Source organism: Manacus candei, unplaced genomic scaffold (assembly GCF_025592945.1).
Source record: "Manacus candei isolate 608988 ecotype Guabito, Panama unplaced genomic scaffold, ASM2559294v1 h1tg000050l, whole genome shotgun sequence".
Taxonomy (NCBI): domain Eukaryota; kingdom Metazoa; phylum Chordata; class Aves; order Passeriformes; family Pipridae; genus Manacus; species Manacus candei.
The window spans coordinates 25644081-25660149 of record NW_026138098.1 but is presented as its reverse complement, the minus strand read 5'-3'; the positions used below and the strand labels follow the sequence as shown (position 1 = coordinate 25660149).

Below are 16069 nucleotides of genomic sequence, written 5' to 3'. Positions count from 1 at the left end.
ACCTTGACCAGGGCACTCAGTGCCACGTCCAGTCTGTCCTTAAATTGGTATAAACATGGGTGGCATCCACACCTCCCTGGGCAGCCCATGCCTGTGCCTTATCATGCCTTCTGCTAAGGAATTCTTCCTTATATCCAGCCTAAACTTCTCCTAGTGCAGCTTACATTCTCTCATCCTATCACTAACGCACTTGGATGAGGGCTTTTTGCAGGCATTAAGCCCTCCACCCACAGGGACAGGACCAGACATGCCGGGGCAAGGTACCCTGGGTGAGAAGTGGGTCATTGTTTTATCTCAGGTCTGTGCCCATGCCTGAAGGTGAGTCCCCCTGAAGATAATTATAGGTACAGACCCTGCTTAATGAAGTGAAGAGCCTTCTCTGGGGTGATTTGCCAGATGGCATGAACCAGCAGCAAGGCTCAGGTCTGCTAAAGAGGTGTCCAGGTCGTGAACTGCTCCTTCTGTGATGCTGGCCTGATCCTGTCTCCCAGGCAGGTGGCTTCCAGTGAGGACTTGCTGCTGTCACATTGGTCCTGCTGCTGGAGAAGAAGGGAATGTGATTTGCAGAATCCTGAATCATGAGGAACTCGGAACACCCAGCAGTGGGGTAGGGCCCAGGCTGACTGTAAACCACATTGGTGAATTTGGGTCCTCAATATCTCTTTTTGATAAGTTATATGGAAGAAAATACAGTTTTCAATATTTAGCATGCAAAATCCTCTCTTCTCATATAAACAGGAGTGGTTTGCAGGCAGAAGAGTAGTCCAATACTGAACACACCTGGTTCCTGCTCCACCTCTTCCTTAGCATCACATACTAACATGACAGCAGAGATGCTGTTGGCATGCAAGTCCAGGGGAAGGTACTGATACCATTGTTGTGACAGTGCCTCCTATGTGTTGAATAAGCATATAATTTCTGTTCTGGCATTCTCTACCTCACAGCAAGGAGAGAAAGTATACAGGAACATCACAAGAGTATAGCATCCAATGACTCTGCACAGTTTTTACTTCTTTGTGAAATATATGCTGGGTAGGTGTGCTAAAAGCAACTTGTAACAAAATAAAGAAAACCAGTAGTTTACAGAAGAGCTCTACTCTGAGCAGTAGGTAGCTCTGTGATGAAAAATGATTTTTTTTGTTGTAGTACTTGCTCACAGGAAGTGTTCAGAGTGTGTTTGACTTCAGCGGTAGAAATGTGGGTTTGCTAATAAGGGAAGGTGAATACCAGATGAAGGGGTTATAATGGAATACCCAGTATTATTAGAGCAGCCAGGATTGACAGCTCAACACCAAACACCTACCACAGCTGCCTCAGTGCAGCTTTGACAGAATAGGATGCCTACAGAGTGACAGGGAAACAGCTGGATGCACTGCAGGGACCAGCCTCACCTGAGACCTGTAACAGTGACCTTCCCATTCCTTGCCTGAGACCCCATGAGATAAGAGGGTGCTGGTTACCACACATTGAGATCAGCAGGGAGGATACCATGGGAAGACCCTGTGCTACCTGCCAGGTGCCCACTGACCCCAGAGAGGAACCAAATCCCAGCCTTATTCTTTCAGATGTGCTTTTTTCTCTTCCTCTTTACCTCACCCTTCATGAAGTAAGGCTGTTTTGCTACACAGTTTTGAGCACCACTTTCTTGTCTTTTTCATGGGTAAAATTACTACTTTTCTGTCTGTGCCTTCTCATTAAGAAGGTCTTATGAGGGAGAGGGTATATGTAAATAAAGAAATGAGTCTGAATGAAATTTTTTTTCAAGAAGTTAACTAAAGGAGTCATATATACAATCATAAATATAAACACCTCTTTAGCCTTTGCTCTCAGATGCAATTTCTTGTGCCTTGCAGCTATTGTCTGAAGCCATGGTTCTTTTGTGATACACGAGTGTGCCACATTCCTTCAGGTCAAGGCAGAAAAGTTACAGGCACAGCTAAAAACTACTGACAAAAGTCAGACCTAATTTTCTGGACTTCTTGTATACACATCTCCTTAGACAGGTTCTTCAGGGATATCAACTTTATTAATAAAATAATGGTCTGTGGTTAAGTTTTATTTTCATTGTTTCTTTTGTTCTATAAACAAAGTAATTAAGTTAATAACATATGTATTTAGATCTAGGCATACTTCAAATATAAAAGAGCCACATTTTAAACACAAAAAAGGATTTACCCGTAGAGTTTTCAGCATTGTAGGTCTGACATTGCTTTAACATGTAACCATGGCAGTCTCCCGAGACACATGTGAAGAACACTTCCATGATTACAGTGCTCTTCCAGACAGCCATGGATCTTGAGAGTTCTAAAAACAGGCTCAATGTGCAAATGCAAAGATGAAATTAATTTTTTTTTCTCTTCTCTGAGTGCAATTCTACAAGTTCATGAAGGCAGAAAACCTTCATTTGGCAAATAGAAAATTACAATTTGAAAACAACCAAAAAAAAAAGAATACAACCTGCAAACAAATTATACAAAAGGAAGTCACAAAAATATTGCCCTTTAAAAGGCTACACGTGTGGTCATTTTTAAATGAAAACACTACACATTAAGTATCCAGGAAAAACATCTGTGTTCTCTATCAGGAGCACACCTAAAATGCAGACACACCCAGTGAGCCATCCCCTGCCACCACCAGTGCTGTTTTTCCCATGCTTGTTCCCTTCTCGTGTTAATGCTTTCTCCACTAAAAGCTATAAATGTCTGTTTTCTACAGATTTCTTAAGTTAAAGTAAGTGAATTATGACCAGAATAGAAACAAAACTCAGTGCAGTAAGGCCACAAAAGCAACACCATAGTCCCAATCCTCCTGGCAGAATTAATCCAGCACAGTCTGAACACAGAAAAATCTTCAGTACTGACATACTTGTGAAGATCAGTCTGTGCATGCAAGTTAACATGAGGCTGCCAATAACCAAACGTGCAGGAATACTGCAAGCAGCTTGGTGACAGTTCCCCTGGGATGGGACACATTTGGCAGTTTATTCCCCTGTAGCCCTTACAAATATGGCTTAGCTTTCTTTCCCTTCCAGACAGGGCACAAAACTCAGAGCAAGCACTCCACACTTAGACCTGCAAAACCTCTAGTCACTTAGGACAACACTGCCAATTGAACAAAAAAATCACATTAATTCTTCATCAGGCAAGCATGCCAGTTTCATGTGTGACTCAAATGACAGGTTGAACTCTGGCCACCAAAAGCAAAAAGGAAACTTTTTTGCTCATCTTGCTCTGCATTTTGCTCATTCTCAAACAGTGAATCTAACCCTGTTCCCAAAATTTCATTTCTCATCCCCAGCCAATGAGAGTCGTAGTCATTTACTGTCTCCAGCACCTGCTGCCCATATGATGTGGCTGGAGTGGCAAATGTCCCTTGATACCCCCCTTCATGTTTTGGAAGTATCAAAGGAGGACAAGCATTACTAGCCTCAAACAGAGGCGAACTGTGTCTCATCTGCTCTGGCTCAAGCTTAGGTTCCCCTTCATCATAACTGAAAGCGAAGCCCTTTGCAAAGGGAGAAGTGTTTGACTTGATACATGAATAGTTCTCAACACCCAGGCCCTGGTTAGCACTGATGTAGTTAAAGAGAGGCCTCCTGTACACGTTCTCTTTAGCTGCCAGGTACTGGTGATCTTCTAGACAAATCTGGAAAACATCCGCATCTGAGTAGTAGTTTTCAGGGAAAGATTTCTTCAGGTGCGGATAGTCCTGTGCCTGCTGCACAGGGAGCGAGAACTGAGGGGGACTCCCCATGCTTTCCGCACCTAGTGGGACCCCTTTTCCCACACAGTCCAAACCGAAGTGAGCTGAGGTCTGACCCTGAGCTCCAAAAGTGTTATCCAAGCTCCTGAAATGCGTGTCGAGCCTTGAGTACGGCTGTCCCGAGTAAGACGGCGGCTGTCCGCAGTAGTTCTGGCTCCCTCCTGGCAGGCCTGGCTGCGGGCACAGGAGGCTCCGCTCCGCTCCAGGACCCTGCGGCGCCCGTGGCCGCTCTTGGCCGCCGCACCGAGCCGGCTTTGCCTTGCCCGGCCTGGGGTAGGCGGCGGCTTCGCTCTTCTTGTGGTTCAGCTGCCGGGCTCTCCTGTTCTGGAACCACACCTGCGGGACCGGCAGAGACTAAGTGCCCGGACCACCGGGAAGCCACCCCGCTGCCCGCCCGCCCGTCCTCCCGGCCCGCCCCTCTCACCTGGATCCGGGACTCGGGGATCTCAGTGAGGTCGGAGAGCTGCTCCCGCAGGGCGATGCCGGGGTATGGCTCCTTCTCGAAGGCGCGGACCAGCAGCTCCAGCTGTGCCTTGCTGAACGTGGTTCTCTTGCGCCGGCCTCCCTCTCGCCCCGCGCCGGGACCGGCGGGGCGCGCCCGGGGCTCTCCTGGGGGAGACAGCGGGGAGAGGCGGTCAGCGGGGCCGGGCGGCGGATCTCTGCCCCAACGGCCCCGGCACAGCCACCGACACCGACACAAACACAGGCACCAACACCAACGACACCGACACAAACACAGCCACCAACACCACCACCAACACCGCCACCAAGCCCACGGCCGCCCGCCCGCCTGCTCTGCGCGCCCCAGGGCTGCTCACCGCCAAGTCCGGGGCTGGCGGGGGTCAGGCTGGCGAGCTCCATGGGGCCGAGGAGTGCGGGCGGTGGGGCGCCTCTGGCCGCTCCGCGCCTTATGAGCCCTTCACCTCCGCCCTGAGCGACCCCCACCCACCCGGCCCGGCCCCGCCAAAGAGCCGGAGCCGCCGGGGCTCCGCGGGTGACTCAGAGCCGTCTCCCACACCTCCATTGTCACCCCATCACCAAAATACACATAATAAGGGCTCGCCCCATACAAGGAGCCAAAGCGTCTCCCAGCGAAGCCCCCGCTGTCACCATCAGCCTCTCCACCTTTTTTTAATTCAAATGGAGAGTGGATAATTCAATGAAAGAATCTTTCACCTTTGCTTCAGCTCTCTAAGCACTCTAAGAGTGCTCCCCTTTCCCCTTCTCTCTGTACCGCGGGCCCGGGGCTCTGCTGGAAACCCAGTACTCCTCCAGATGCAGGGAGGCCTCCACACTGCCCTTCTCCCAACGGGAAACCATCCCAGCTCTTACTACACCCGGGTGACAAGTCCTTGTCTTCCCCGTTTGGTTACCCTGCTCCTATTTCCATCCATGGGACATTTCTCATCGACTTAACTGCAGTAAATAAAATGCTGGTGGCTTTACTAGACATTGCATTAACACCCGCTGTTCACAATAAAGGACAAAGCCCTCCCCCAGCACACTCGGGGATCACCCAGGGGAGATGGAGCAGGCTCCTTCCCAAGTGCATGCTGAAGAGCTCAGCACAAGGTTTTCCTTTCCTATGGCAGCTTTTTTTTTCTCTCTAGACAGCTCTGCTCATCCAAGTCAGGTACAGAACAAGCAAGGTCTGTGCTATCAGCCCAAGGTGAAATCATGACGGACATATTAATCTAAAAGAGAGTCCAGAAATATTGTTTAAGAGAGCCAAGAGTGACATAAAGGACTTACAGGGAGCAACAGTTGCAACGCTGCAAAGGATTAGATGTCAGAACAGCAGCAAATCAGTCAGTGTAATAATTTGTCAAATGAGGCCATTAATGGCTATCACTGAAGGTGTTCAAGAACAGCAGCATCATTACTTCATATGTTTTTCATCTCACCATGTCCCCATTCATTTTTCAGATTTGGGACCTTGTCCAGCTTGCTCTGAAGCTAAAGGGTACAGGGACAAAGTCTGTGAGCTGTTACATACTGTTTGCGTTCTGCAGGGACCAGTGTATCCACCATCCATGCAGCCACTTTGGGTTGAGCTGCACAAGGGTTTTAACATTACCCACACCACTGCAGTGCTTCACAACAAAAAATTAATGACCTTCCAGACAGGGATGACAGTCAGCCCCTGTCAATCTAGTACTTCAGAGACTGGATTCCTTTAGCAACTCTATCCATAAGGCAAGGTAAATGCCCTCAGAAATCACTTTACCTTAATAATATTTTCAAGCAGAAGTGCATGTGAAGACAGTGAGAATTCCAGAGGGATGATAGCACCAAGTAGTCCAAAACATCTGGAAACAACAGCTTGAAGCAATTTCTCAGTACTTCTCCCCTTTCTTCTACCATAGTATCCCCATAAGCCTGAACTGTCATAGCACAGATACATCCCACAAGATTTCTTTTCTCCTCCAGAGCTCCAGGATAGTTTGGAGTTTTTCCTGTCCATATAGAAGGTAAAATTTGTATTTAAGTGAGCATTGTTATGTGGGAGAAAGGAGAAAAGTGTCGGGTGACAAAGTGGTTCAGCAGCTGTAGGTAGAGTCAAGATGTGCTACTAGTCCTTTGGCTTTATTTCACTTTTATTATTGAGAGACATGTGTAGACAAAGGCTCAGACACAACGAGCAGACATAAAGCTTGGAGGCATAGTTTTTTTGACAGTCTTCTCTACAGCAAAGCCAACTTCAGCTATTGCTTCTTTTTCTGAGCATGCAGAGTTCAACTCTACCTATCTTTAAGCCTCCACATGGCTTTGCACACAATCCTGCACATACCATCTTCAGTGTACATTTGCCTAGAAATGAGCCAAGAGCTCACAGAGCTGCCCATTGCATAAAGAAAAAAAAAAAAAAGACAACGGTTTTCTTTTTGGTCAGTGTAGTTTTTGGCAAGCACCAGCATGGGATGGAGGAGCAGAGGGTAAGAGAGAATGGGGGAGCCTCAATTTGAATTGGCACAATAAAGTATGGAATTGCATATGACTTTTCCATCTCTCTGCAATTCTGTCCATGGGGTGCCTGATAAACTGGATCAAGGATACCAAGGGTATTTCCAGGGTACAAAGATACTTCACTCATTCAGTCTGGCCACAAGGAAAACTAGAAAAAATATCTTCAGTTTTCTTTCTGGATTTTTAATTTTCACAGCAGAGAACATCATGTCATGGAGATAACTACAACATAAAACTGCCCCTGCAGGCAGCCTGCAATACCGATCTCAAAAGAACAGGGAAATCATCTCCTCCCACTCACACATACACACCTTATAGACACAACCAGTGCAGAAGAGATAAGAAGGAGCCAGCAGAGACTTGTACCGACTTGCACTGCTTGCTAACAGTGACTGTCCACGACTATTAGCTCGGGTCAAATAGACTAGGCTTTTGTTAACATCCTCTAGCTATGGAGAGCAGTTCACACTTCCCGGAGTTATTGTTTCAGGCATTCTGCCAGGCAGCCTCTTTGCACCCATCATTTTCAAAGATTTTCTTTGCAATGCTAATTGAGAGATTGCGAGTTTTGTTATTAAGTGGCATTCCAGGAAAGAAGATAGCAATCTTTTCCTCCCCCTCCTCTCGACCCTCTTCTGCTGAGACCTATGGACTTGGCCTAACACAAGAGCTAATTTCTGCCACAAACACTAATCCAGGCAACAACACGGACCAGCTCTTGCTGCCCGAGTTCCCTTGGCATCGTTGTGCTGCTGCATGTCAGTGATAATCAAAACAACTGTTTGTGAGCTCTTGCATCTCCTCTCTAAACTCTATTGGAAAAATAGTATTCTGCCACCTATTTTTGATTCATTTCACAAATATGGGAATGGGATGAGTGTGGGGAAAGAAATAGGTATACCCAAAGCAGCATGCTTAACAAAACCAGTGTCTCTTTAGTTCATAGATTGTCTTCAGAATTCCACAAAAATCCATGGCATTTTGCTATAGATTGAAGTAGAGTCCAAGTGTGGAAACCCACTCTGTCAAGGTTCCTTTATGCCAGTTGTGGTATAAGTACATCTACAGAGGAGTCCAAATCACATGTGGGATATACTCAAAATAGAACAGAAATGGAAGATATGTGTGTAAAGTGCATTTGGGAGAGACAACATCATTGTTAGACAATGACTAGTCACAGTGCTCTTTAAAATGGTTCTCAAAAAAAAAGGGTTGCATCTATTTAATCCAGGGCATTGGGAGAACCTCACTTGTCTCCCTCCAGAGCAGCCCTTCTTGAGTTAGGAGTTGCAAAGGTGACCCCAAAATCCTGCTAGCATGAATGGGATGCCGAATTACCCAGTGCAGCATGGGCTGTCACAGGCGCCTGCCTGGGGAGTCTTAGGACAAACACCCTTTAGGAAATTCCTACATCAAACGTTTTCTAGGGCAGTACAGTGCTATTGATGTTTGAGCAGAACTTTCATCCTGAAGGAGGCAAAATCAATTTCACTACTTGGTCTTCAGACATTAACACCTCATAAAAAGGATGCTCATGCTCTGCAGTGCATCTTCAATTATCTTTTGGTACACCTTTTGCAGCCCATTACTTACCACTGCTTTAATTATGGGCTTGGCAGTAAAAAGCAGCTCTTACTGAAATAAAAATGCTACAAAACAACCCCGGAGAACTGCAAAGAGATTTCATGTTCAAATGGAAAATGGTAGAATTCAGCAAAGCAACATGGGTTCTCATCCACAAAGATTTCACCCTATGCTCAGTACTGTCACGGCCAGATGTGTCCAGGAACCCTCCAGAGAACATGAGCAGACAAGTGATGTTGTGTTCTCACCTGCTCTTTGGGGAAAGGGGCATTTACAGCAGCCTCTCTTGTTTTGAAAAACAATTCAATGTACAGACAGGCACACTTCCATGATATGTCATCAGGAAAAGCAGGGTAGAGGCATATTTTGGACCTTGAGCAAAAAGAGGGTGAAATTTATGATAATCTTTGCTTTCCAAGAGAATTCATTCCCCAGTTCAAAACTGGCTCTTGAGAGAGCTATCACCTGCACTGAGCTTTCCCTTACAGTAAACATCTTTATTATGTCAAAGCATTGCTCTAGCCTTTTCCCCTATGTGAAATGAATGTTGTTTCTAACACTTCAGGGTGGAGGAAAACAATATTGCTGAAAACACCATTCACTTTTGAGACCTACCAGTCTTGCTCTGACTTAGTTCCCACTAAAATCTGTAGATTTCAAGGTGAAAAAGGCATTAGACTAGTTTCACATAACTTGGAATAGTCTCACACTTAAGTGTTTCTTAATTTAACTCTTAAAATAATCCATTGAACTGATTGTAATTATCTAAAATCCAGAGAAGTGGTAAAAAAGGGTCATACTTGCTAAGACTAAATGTCTACTAGCCTGATATTTAACTCTTCAGTGATAACCAAAAATAGATGCCAGTCTAGGATCTATAACCAGTTCAGTAAGTGACGTAGTGGTACTTTTACTTAGTAATTATGATGATGACCTTGGTCATTTTGGCCCCAGAGATTTCCTGACATGGATGAGAGTCTCTGTTTTGTGAATTTATTCAGTCTTTTTCTGAACGTATGTAAAATTTTAGCTTCCTAATCATCCTCTAACTAGGACTTAACCATGGTTTACATGAAACAATGCTTACCTTTATGTGTTCTGAACATGTAACCTGCTAAAATCATTTGTGCTCACTGCCTCCCACACAAGATGTGAGTGACTTTCACTGACTCCAGCAGTTCACACTGCCCATTTTTTAGCCAAACCCCATCACTTTCTACATTCAACCACCTCTTTCCCATCTTACTTGTGGTAGCTGGTCCATGATTACTCACCCTATGGTAACTGCTCCATGCCTTTGATCATTCACATTGCCCTTTTCAGAGCTTTTTCCAGTGGTACAGTGTCCTTCCTGAGACAAGAAGATAGAATGACTGCCAGAATTTAAGATGGAAAGGAATCATGGTGCTTTAACTATTATGAAGATAAGGTGCAGGTTTTTTTCCTTTGCTTTCCTATTAGCTCCTAACACTTGCTTTGTCTTTTTGACGCTCACTGAGCTTGCATTCTCATAGAATTATCTGTCAAACTCCAAGATCTCATTTTTGAGTTGTAATGGTAATCTATTGTGAAACCTGAGAGTAGTTCCTTATTTGTACTGTCACTATGCTGCCTACTGGTGAGTTTTTTTAGTCCTGTGACAATCCTGAAAGAAATTGTCATCCCTTTCAAAGAGAAGGCTGCCTTAATTTTTAAAGAAAATAAGACCCCAGGTAAAACTGAAGCCAAAGTATTTGCAAACATTTTGTCTTTATTAAGTGGTAGCCTGGTGGTGCTCAACACTAGTCATTTTTTTCTAGGCAGTGGAAAAAAAGTCTTAGGAGATGGAAGTAAGATAGCTGGGAAGGTAGTGATGTGCCCCCAGTCTCATGCAATACAATGTCTCCTACTCTGGTGGAGGGACACCTCTGTTCTGTGAGACAGACCCGCCTCACACAGCCACACAGAGCACTGATCTGGAGTTTGGACAGGCTGAGCCTGAGCCTATGAAGGATTAGGATGACCACAGGGAAGGGCAAATTAGCAGAGCAAAGTCCACACCAGTGCAGGAACAGCCTGGAGTAGGATTTCTATTTTTAATAAGCCTAATGAACAGATTATGAGTATTCTTGACCTCTTTGAGCACAGAGTAGGAAAGCCACACAGGAACTCATGCAGTAGAAAACCTGTGGCCACTAAAATTCTGCCTCAAGAAACATAAAATAGTGTATAAAATATCCTCCAGATATCTAGCCTAGGCCTCCAGAGGATTACTGAGTTCAGTTAAGTCTGGCAAGTTGTTTCTTGCTCCAGCACCACTGAGATAAATATGATTTCATTTAAATGTAGCAGTATTTCATGCCCAGTAGAGTCAGGTTCACAGTCTATGTTACTTTATGGTAATACTTTTCCTCATGATCTCTGCCATCTCCTTCCCTGTCTCCCTTCCTTTGTAAGAAAGTGTCTGTCACCATATACTCAATGACTGATCAGCTCCAGAAACACTTGTGGACTCTGAGAGGATCAGATCTCTGAACTGCAGACATTTTAGGAAAAGGACTATCTTTTTCTTGTGCTGACAGAATACAAGCACCCACATGATACCATAGAAATACAACAAACCACAACATCATGGCTTGCTGAACCTGATTATGATAACTAGTTGCCTAAAGATGAGTGAATTTGGCCTTAAGGCTAGTCTGCTAGGACTGGAGACAAGTTGTCTGGAGTCTTCTCCTCCCTGTTCAAAGAACTATTTCTCTAACCTCCCTTGTCAGTCCTATTGCTTCTCATCTCCCAGATAGTCCAGTAGGACTCGAGTTACTGACTTCCAGCAGATATTGGTAAAAACAAATACAGAACTGTAAAGTGCACAGCTGCCCAAAACTGAAGATCTCTGTGCAACCCAGACTTCAAACTTGTGAGTCTTGGCTGTCTATTTACAAAGGCTTATTAATACAACATTGGCCAAAGCTTGTAATGACAAAAGCAGCTGTTTCACCTTTCTCTTCCATTTTAATAACAAAAAAACTGCTACAGTGATATTTTTAGGATGAGCATATGGAACTCTGACAAAAATTTGCCTCTAAAATGTACAGACTGGATTTGTAGTAAAATCAATGAGAAATTCATACCTTTGTAAGTGTTACCTAGTTCTTAGTCCTTACAAAGAATAAAGTATTTGTCTGGAACCTTTATAGCTGACAATTTCCAGTGCTTGAATTATGCTTACAATTATGTAATAAGTGTGTTAGAAGAGAACTAGTTTTATCAAACATCCAAGGAATCCAACTACAAATGAGAAGGACACATACTTCCATGTTGCAAAGACTATTCACTACAAGAAGAAGCAGAATTACCACACTACATTGTTTCTTCTAATGCACATCTCATTACACTTCACATTTTTTTTTGCATCTCGACCATTAACTCAAAGGTGTAATGCCTGTCAAACTGCAACATGAAATACTTTTAAAGACCATACTTTTCCTTAGCTTCTCTGGTCTTAGAACTAAAAGATTAAGGTGATACAATTTTAAGTCCCCATTAAAAATTAAAAATTATAGAGGAACAGCCATGTTAACTAGTTACATTAGGAATCAGACATTACTTGCATTAGTTTCATTATAGTATTTTGTCATTTAACCCTGATAATAAAAAGCCCTGTTGATAATTCCATGTCCTTAGGTAACTTAGGTAACTGAATGCATCTCATCTCTTTTATACCAGCTTCAAATCCAGTTTAAAACTGGCTGCAGTTCATTTTCAAGTAACTTCCTAAAAAAGCCCAGTCCCTTAATCCTTACCTATAAAGAAAGTTGCTGTTTAAAGAAGTCACCTCACTGACTCCAGTACAATGACTCACACCCTAAAATTTGGTCTGAATTTGACTAATCCTCCCTCCCCCTTTATTTTAAGGAATTTTAAAAGACAGGGAAGAGCTAACATGTCTCTATCTCGTCTCTGGCATCTACCAGGAACACCAAACAAAAGAGGCAGACTACCTGGCAAATACCCTTTGTACTTCCCAATGAAAGTGAGATAGTCAATATCTCTAAGTTAGAGATAGCAAATGCTTCTAAACCGAAGAGGGAACAAGTTTTCTCCACCACTAGGTGCAGCAGAAACTTTAGTATTTGAAAATTGAAGAGAGTGATCTATTGATATACACATCATAGGAAATGAGGTAGCTGTTTCTCAGGGATTAGGCAGAAAGAATACACAGGTCCATTCGATTGTTTTCAGCAGAACTAACCCACCTCAGTGTACACACCCAGTCACCATGGAGACCTCAGGACCCTATGGACAGAGCTTCAGTGAAAAAAACATTTTTAAAAATTAATGTAGCTGTCTTTGAAATGTCAAAGAGGATCACATGTCCCATTCTCATGGTATCATATGGTTAGTAACCTTATCTGCTGATCTTGTAGCAAACATGTCTTTTAATCTTAGATTCTTAATAAGTACTCATGGATTTAATACCAAACTAATTTGAAATCTAAACCAAGTGATGCAAATGAAAGAAAAATGTTTGTATGAAATTATGAGGGAATATGCTTTTTTCCTTTCAAGCTTGTTTTTAAGATTATGCTTTCCCTCTTTTCTATGGCCTTGACTACTGTCAAAATAGACTCAGTTTAGCAATCTGTGCAGCCTGAAGCCAGGCAAAGCTAGGATAGCTCATCTTCTTCAAATGCTTACAGAGCTCTGTCACCATGATGGCAGCTGTGCCAATTGATAGCTACCAATATCTGCATGTTCTCTAGCACAGGAAAGGCCTGAGAAAGAACATGGAGCTGTGGTTATCCTGTCACAACTGACATGTCTGTTCCAAACTATTAATCTAAATCTGGCTTCTAGTAAGCACGGCCAGAGCTTCCCACTGTCTGTGCTCAGGTGATATTTTGGTGTGTAGCATGCTGCCAATTCATAACAGGATGCCAGGGCTTCATTCAGTCACTTTCTGGCACTGATTAAGAGAAAAGGAAAGGAAACCAAAGTAGAAATCTCCGAAGTTGTGGTAAAACAGTTTTACTTCCTGTAAACTTGGCAAAGTGAATTTGTTCTGCATTTTTTTCAATAATTCACGTAACAGTGTTTGGGATTTGTAGTTTCCAGTTTAGATGATACTTGCCAATAAAAGCAATTCACTGACAAACAAGATTTCCAGTGTTGAAGCCACAAAGATAGCTGGTCTGTCCAAAATATGAGGGCAGAAATGCAAATATTTGCAAAATATGAAACAGCAAGCTTTTCAGCTACTCTGGAAAATTAATCCCTCAAAAGTAGTTGTTAGGTACATCTAACCTAAGAAACACAAGAAAGAATAATCATTGAAAGCAGTGGATTTTCTGTCTTTTGTCACCTTCAAAGTAAGATAAAATGTCCCTTGAAAAGTATGCTTTAAGTAAAAGCAAGTCACTCACTGAGGTCAATTCAGAGAAACAAGATAAAATTGAATGGCCTGTGCTGGCCAGACCAGTTGATGCAACAGGACTTCTGGCTTTAAATTTTTAAAACTGGAGCTCTATGCAGCTTCTTAAATACTCTGAAGACTCATATATTTGTCAAAAGAAAGAGCCTTTTTAAAAAAGTCAGGTCAAAGCCATTGTCCTGGATTTGAAATGTAACTTCCAGAAGTCCACCCCCACAAAAGGTCTGAGCAGGGGGTTGTCTTCATGAACTATTTCACTTTCAAGTCCGTGCCCAGGGCTGGTGGAGCTGCCTGTGTCACTGGCAGCGAGTGGGGGCTGCTGTCACACATGGAGCTGTTTTGTGACCATTCTTCCAGCCCAGGAAGAATATCGCTTAATAAAAGATAAATCAATTATTTTTGGCAACAGAGGAGGAAGAGGAGGCCAGCTCCCCCTCCTCCGCCCACGATATCACAGTTGCTGACAGCCTGTATCTTTCCTGTGTATTGACTGCCCTCTCCAGTCACCTCCGCGCAGCAGCACATCCATCCCTTCGCCAACTGAGTTGCTTTTGGATTTCATTCTCGCACACTTGCCTTACTTCCTTAGATGAGGTGTTTGGTGCGCGGCAAGGTGGGTTCTCCTTGTGTGGGGCACTCCGAGGCACTTCTACCACAAAGCTCGGCCCATCTCAGGATCTCAGCACAACCTTTGGACATGGAATTACAGGCAGGCAGAAGTCTGTGTAGAATGTTCTAAAGAGGAACAAAAAAAAATATAAAAAAATAATAGAATTTTAGAAATTTCTGCCAGATACTAAGATGTAAGTGGGGCCACACACTCTGCTCTCCTGCATCAGCAAAGCAAACCAGGGAAATTTATTAAGCAGGTGGAATTCCACATAGCCAACCTCACTGAGTTTTGTAGATGGGCTCCCAGGAACAGTTTTACCACTGCAGGAATTTCTTACCAAACCCCCTTATAATCTCCAAAAAACACTCCAGAAAAACAAACAAACAAACAAACAAGAAAACCCCTGTACGGTGCTCTGGGAAGGAACAGCCTGGAATGAAATAGAGACAGGGAAACAGCACAGTCTCAGGACAGAACAAAACTAACCCTTCTATAGTGACCATTTTCTGAAACACAGGATTCATGCTGGGGATGTGTCAGGACATGCTGCATTAGCTGTTGCAGGGAACAGCTTTACAGGCACGTCATTAACACATAGTTAAAAGAGCAGGTGTTTAGCTTCAGGCGAGGAGAGGGAACAGCATAGTCAACATGTCTCTACACTGTCAAAGTCACTGTCAAGCAAAAAGGTAGCAAACTTCAAAAGAAAGCATGAACCCTCATCCCATCCACCAACAGTTCTACCCGTGGGAACCTTTCCCAAGGTCCTGGTGACTTCTCTGGACAAGTTCATCTCCAAGTCCAGTGTCCCAAAAGGGCATAGAGTAGAAAATGCTGGATTTAATATAATCTGAATTGGTAGTTTTCAAAAAGGTATTATGTACTGTTCCAAATAATGACTGAACTGCTCAGTGTTGTAGAAGGGCAACACCTGTTTATTTTAGCCCCGTAGCGAGCGCTGCTGCAGTTTGTGACCCCCGGGTGGGCTGCGGCGGGGACACCGTGCCCTTGTCGCAGGGACAGCCCCGGGACACTGTGCCCTCGCCCCAGGGACAATCCCTCGCCCTCCCGGGCCCGCGGACTCCCGCGGGAGGCACCTCCCGATCCCGCCCGGTGCCGGTCGCTCCCGGTGCCACGAGAGGGCGGCCCGGTCCCTGCGGGGTGCCCCGCACCAGCGGGTGCATCTCGGGCCGCACCTGCTGAGGTTGTCCCGTTTCCTGCATTTCCTGCTTTTTCCTCCACCCCTAAGCGGAGCGCTGCGGTGAAGCGGCAAAGCGTCAAGCTGGAAAGCTCTCTCCAGCTTCTGTGCTGTTCCATACCGCGTTCGGCACAGAATCACTTGGGTTGGAAAAGACCTCTTGAGATCATCATGTCCAACCTATGACCGAACACCACTATGTCAACTAGGCCATGGCACTCAGTACTGTGTCTGGTCTTTCCTTCAACTTCCAGGGCTGGACTCCAGTATCTCCCTGGGCAGCCCGTTCCAATGTCTAATCACCCTAAACCTCTCCTGGTGCAGCTTAAGACTGTGTCCTCTTGTCCTGTAACTTGTTGCCTGGGAGAAGAGGCTGACCGATCCCCACCTGGCAACAACCTCCTTTCAGGTAGTTGTAGGGAGAGTTAAGGTCACCTCTGAGTCTCCTCCAAGCTGAACAACCTCAGCTCCCTCAGCTGCTCTTTACATGACTTGTGTTCCAGACCCTCCACCAGCTTCATTTCCCCTCTCT

At 44.5% G+C, this 16069-nt stretch overlaps 1 protein-coding gene across 1 annotated transcript; it reads right to left on the bottom strand.

The window, feature by feature from the left end:
• Positions 1 to 2010: 2010 nt before the first annotated feature.
• LOC127476576 (uncharacterized) lies at positions 2011 to 15656 on the bottom strand. Its single transcript, XM_051799595.1, has 5 exons — positions 15271 to 15656; positions 13985 to 14099; positions 5667 to 5718; positions 4187 to 4575; positions 2011 to 4098 (listed from the first exon to the last, which is right to left on the bottom strand). The coding sequence occupies exons 1-5, from the start codon at positions 15654 to 15656 to the stop codon at positions 3157 to 3159; spliced, it is 1884 nt and encodes a 627-aa protein (XP_051655555.1). The 3' UTR covers positions 2011 to 3156.
• Positions 15657 to 16069: the final 413 nt, after the last annotated feature.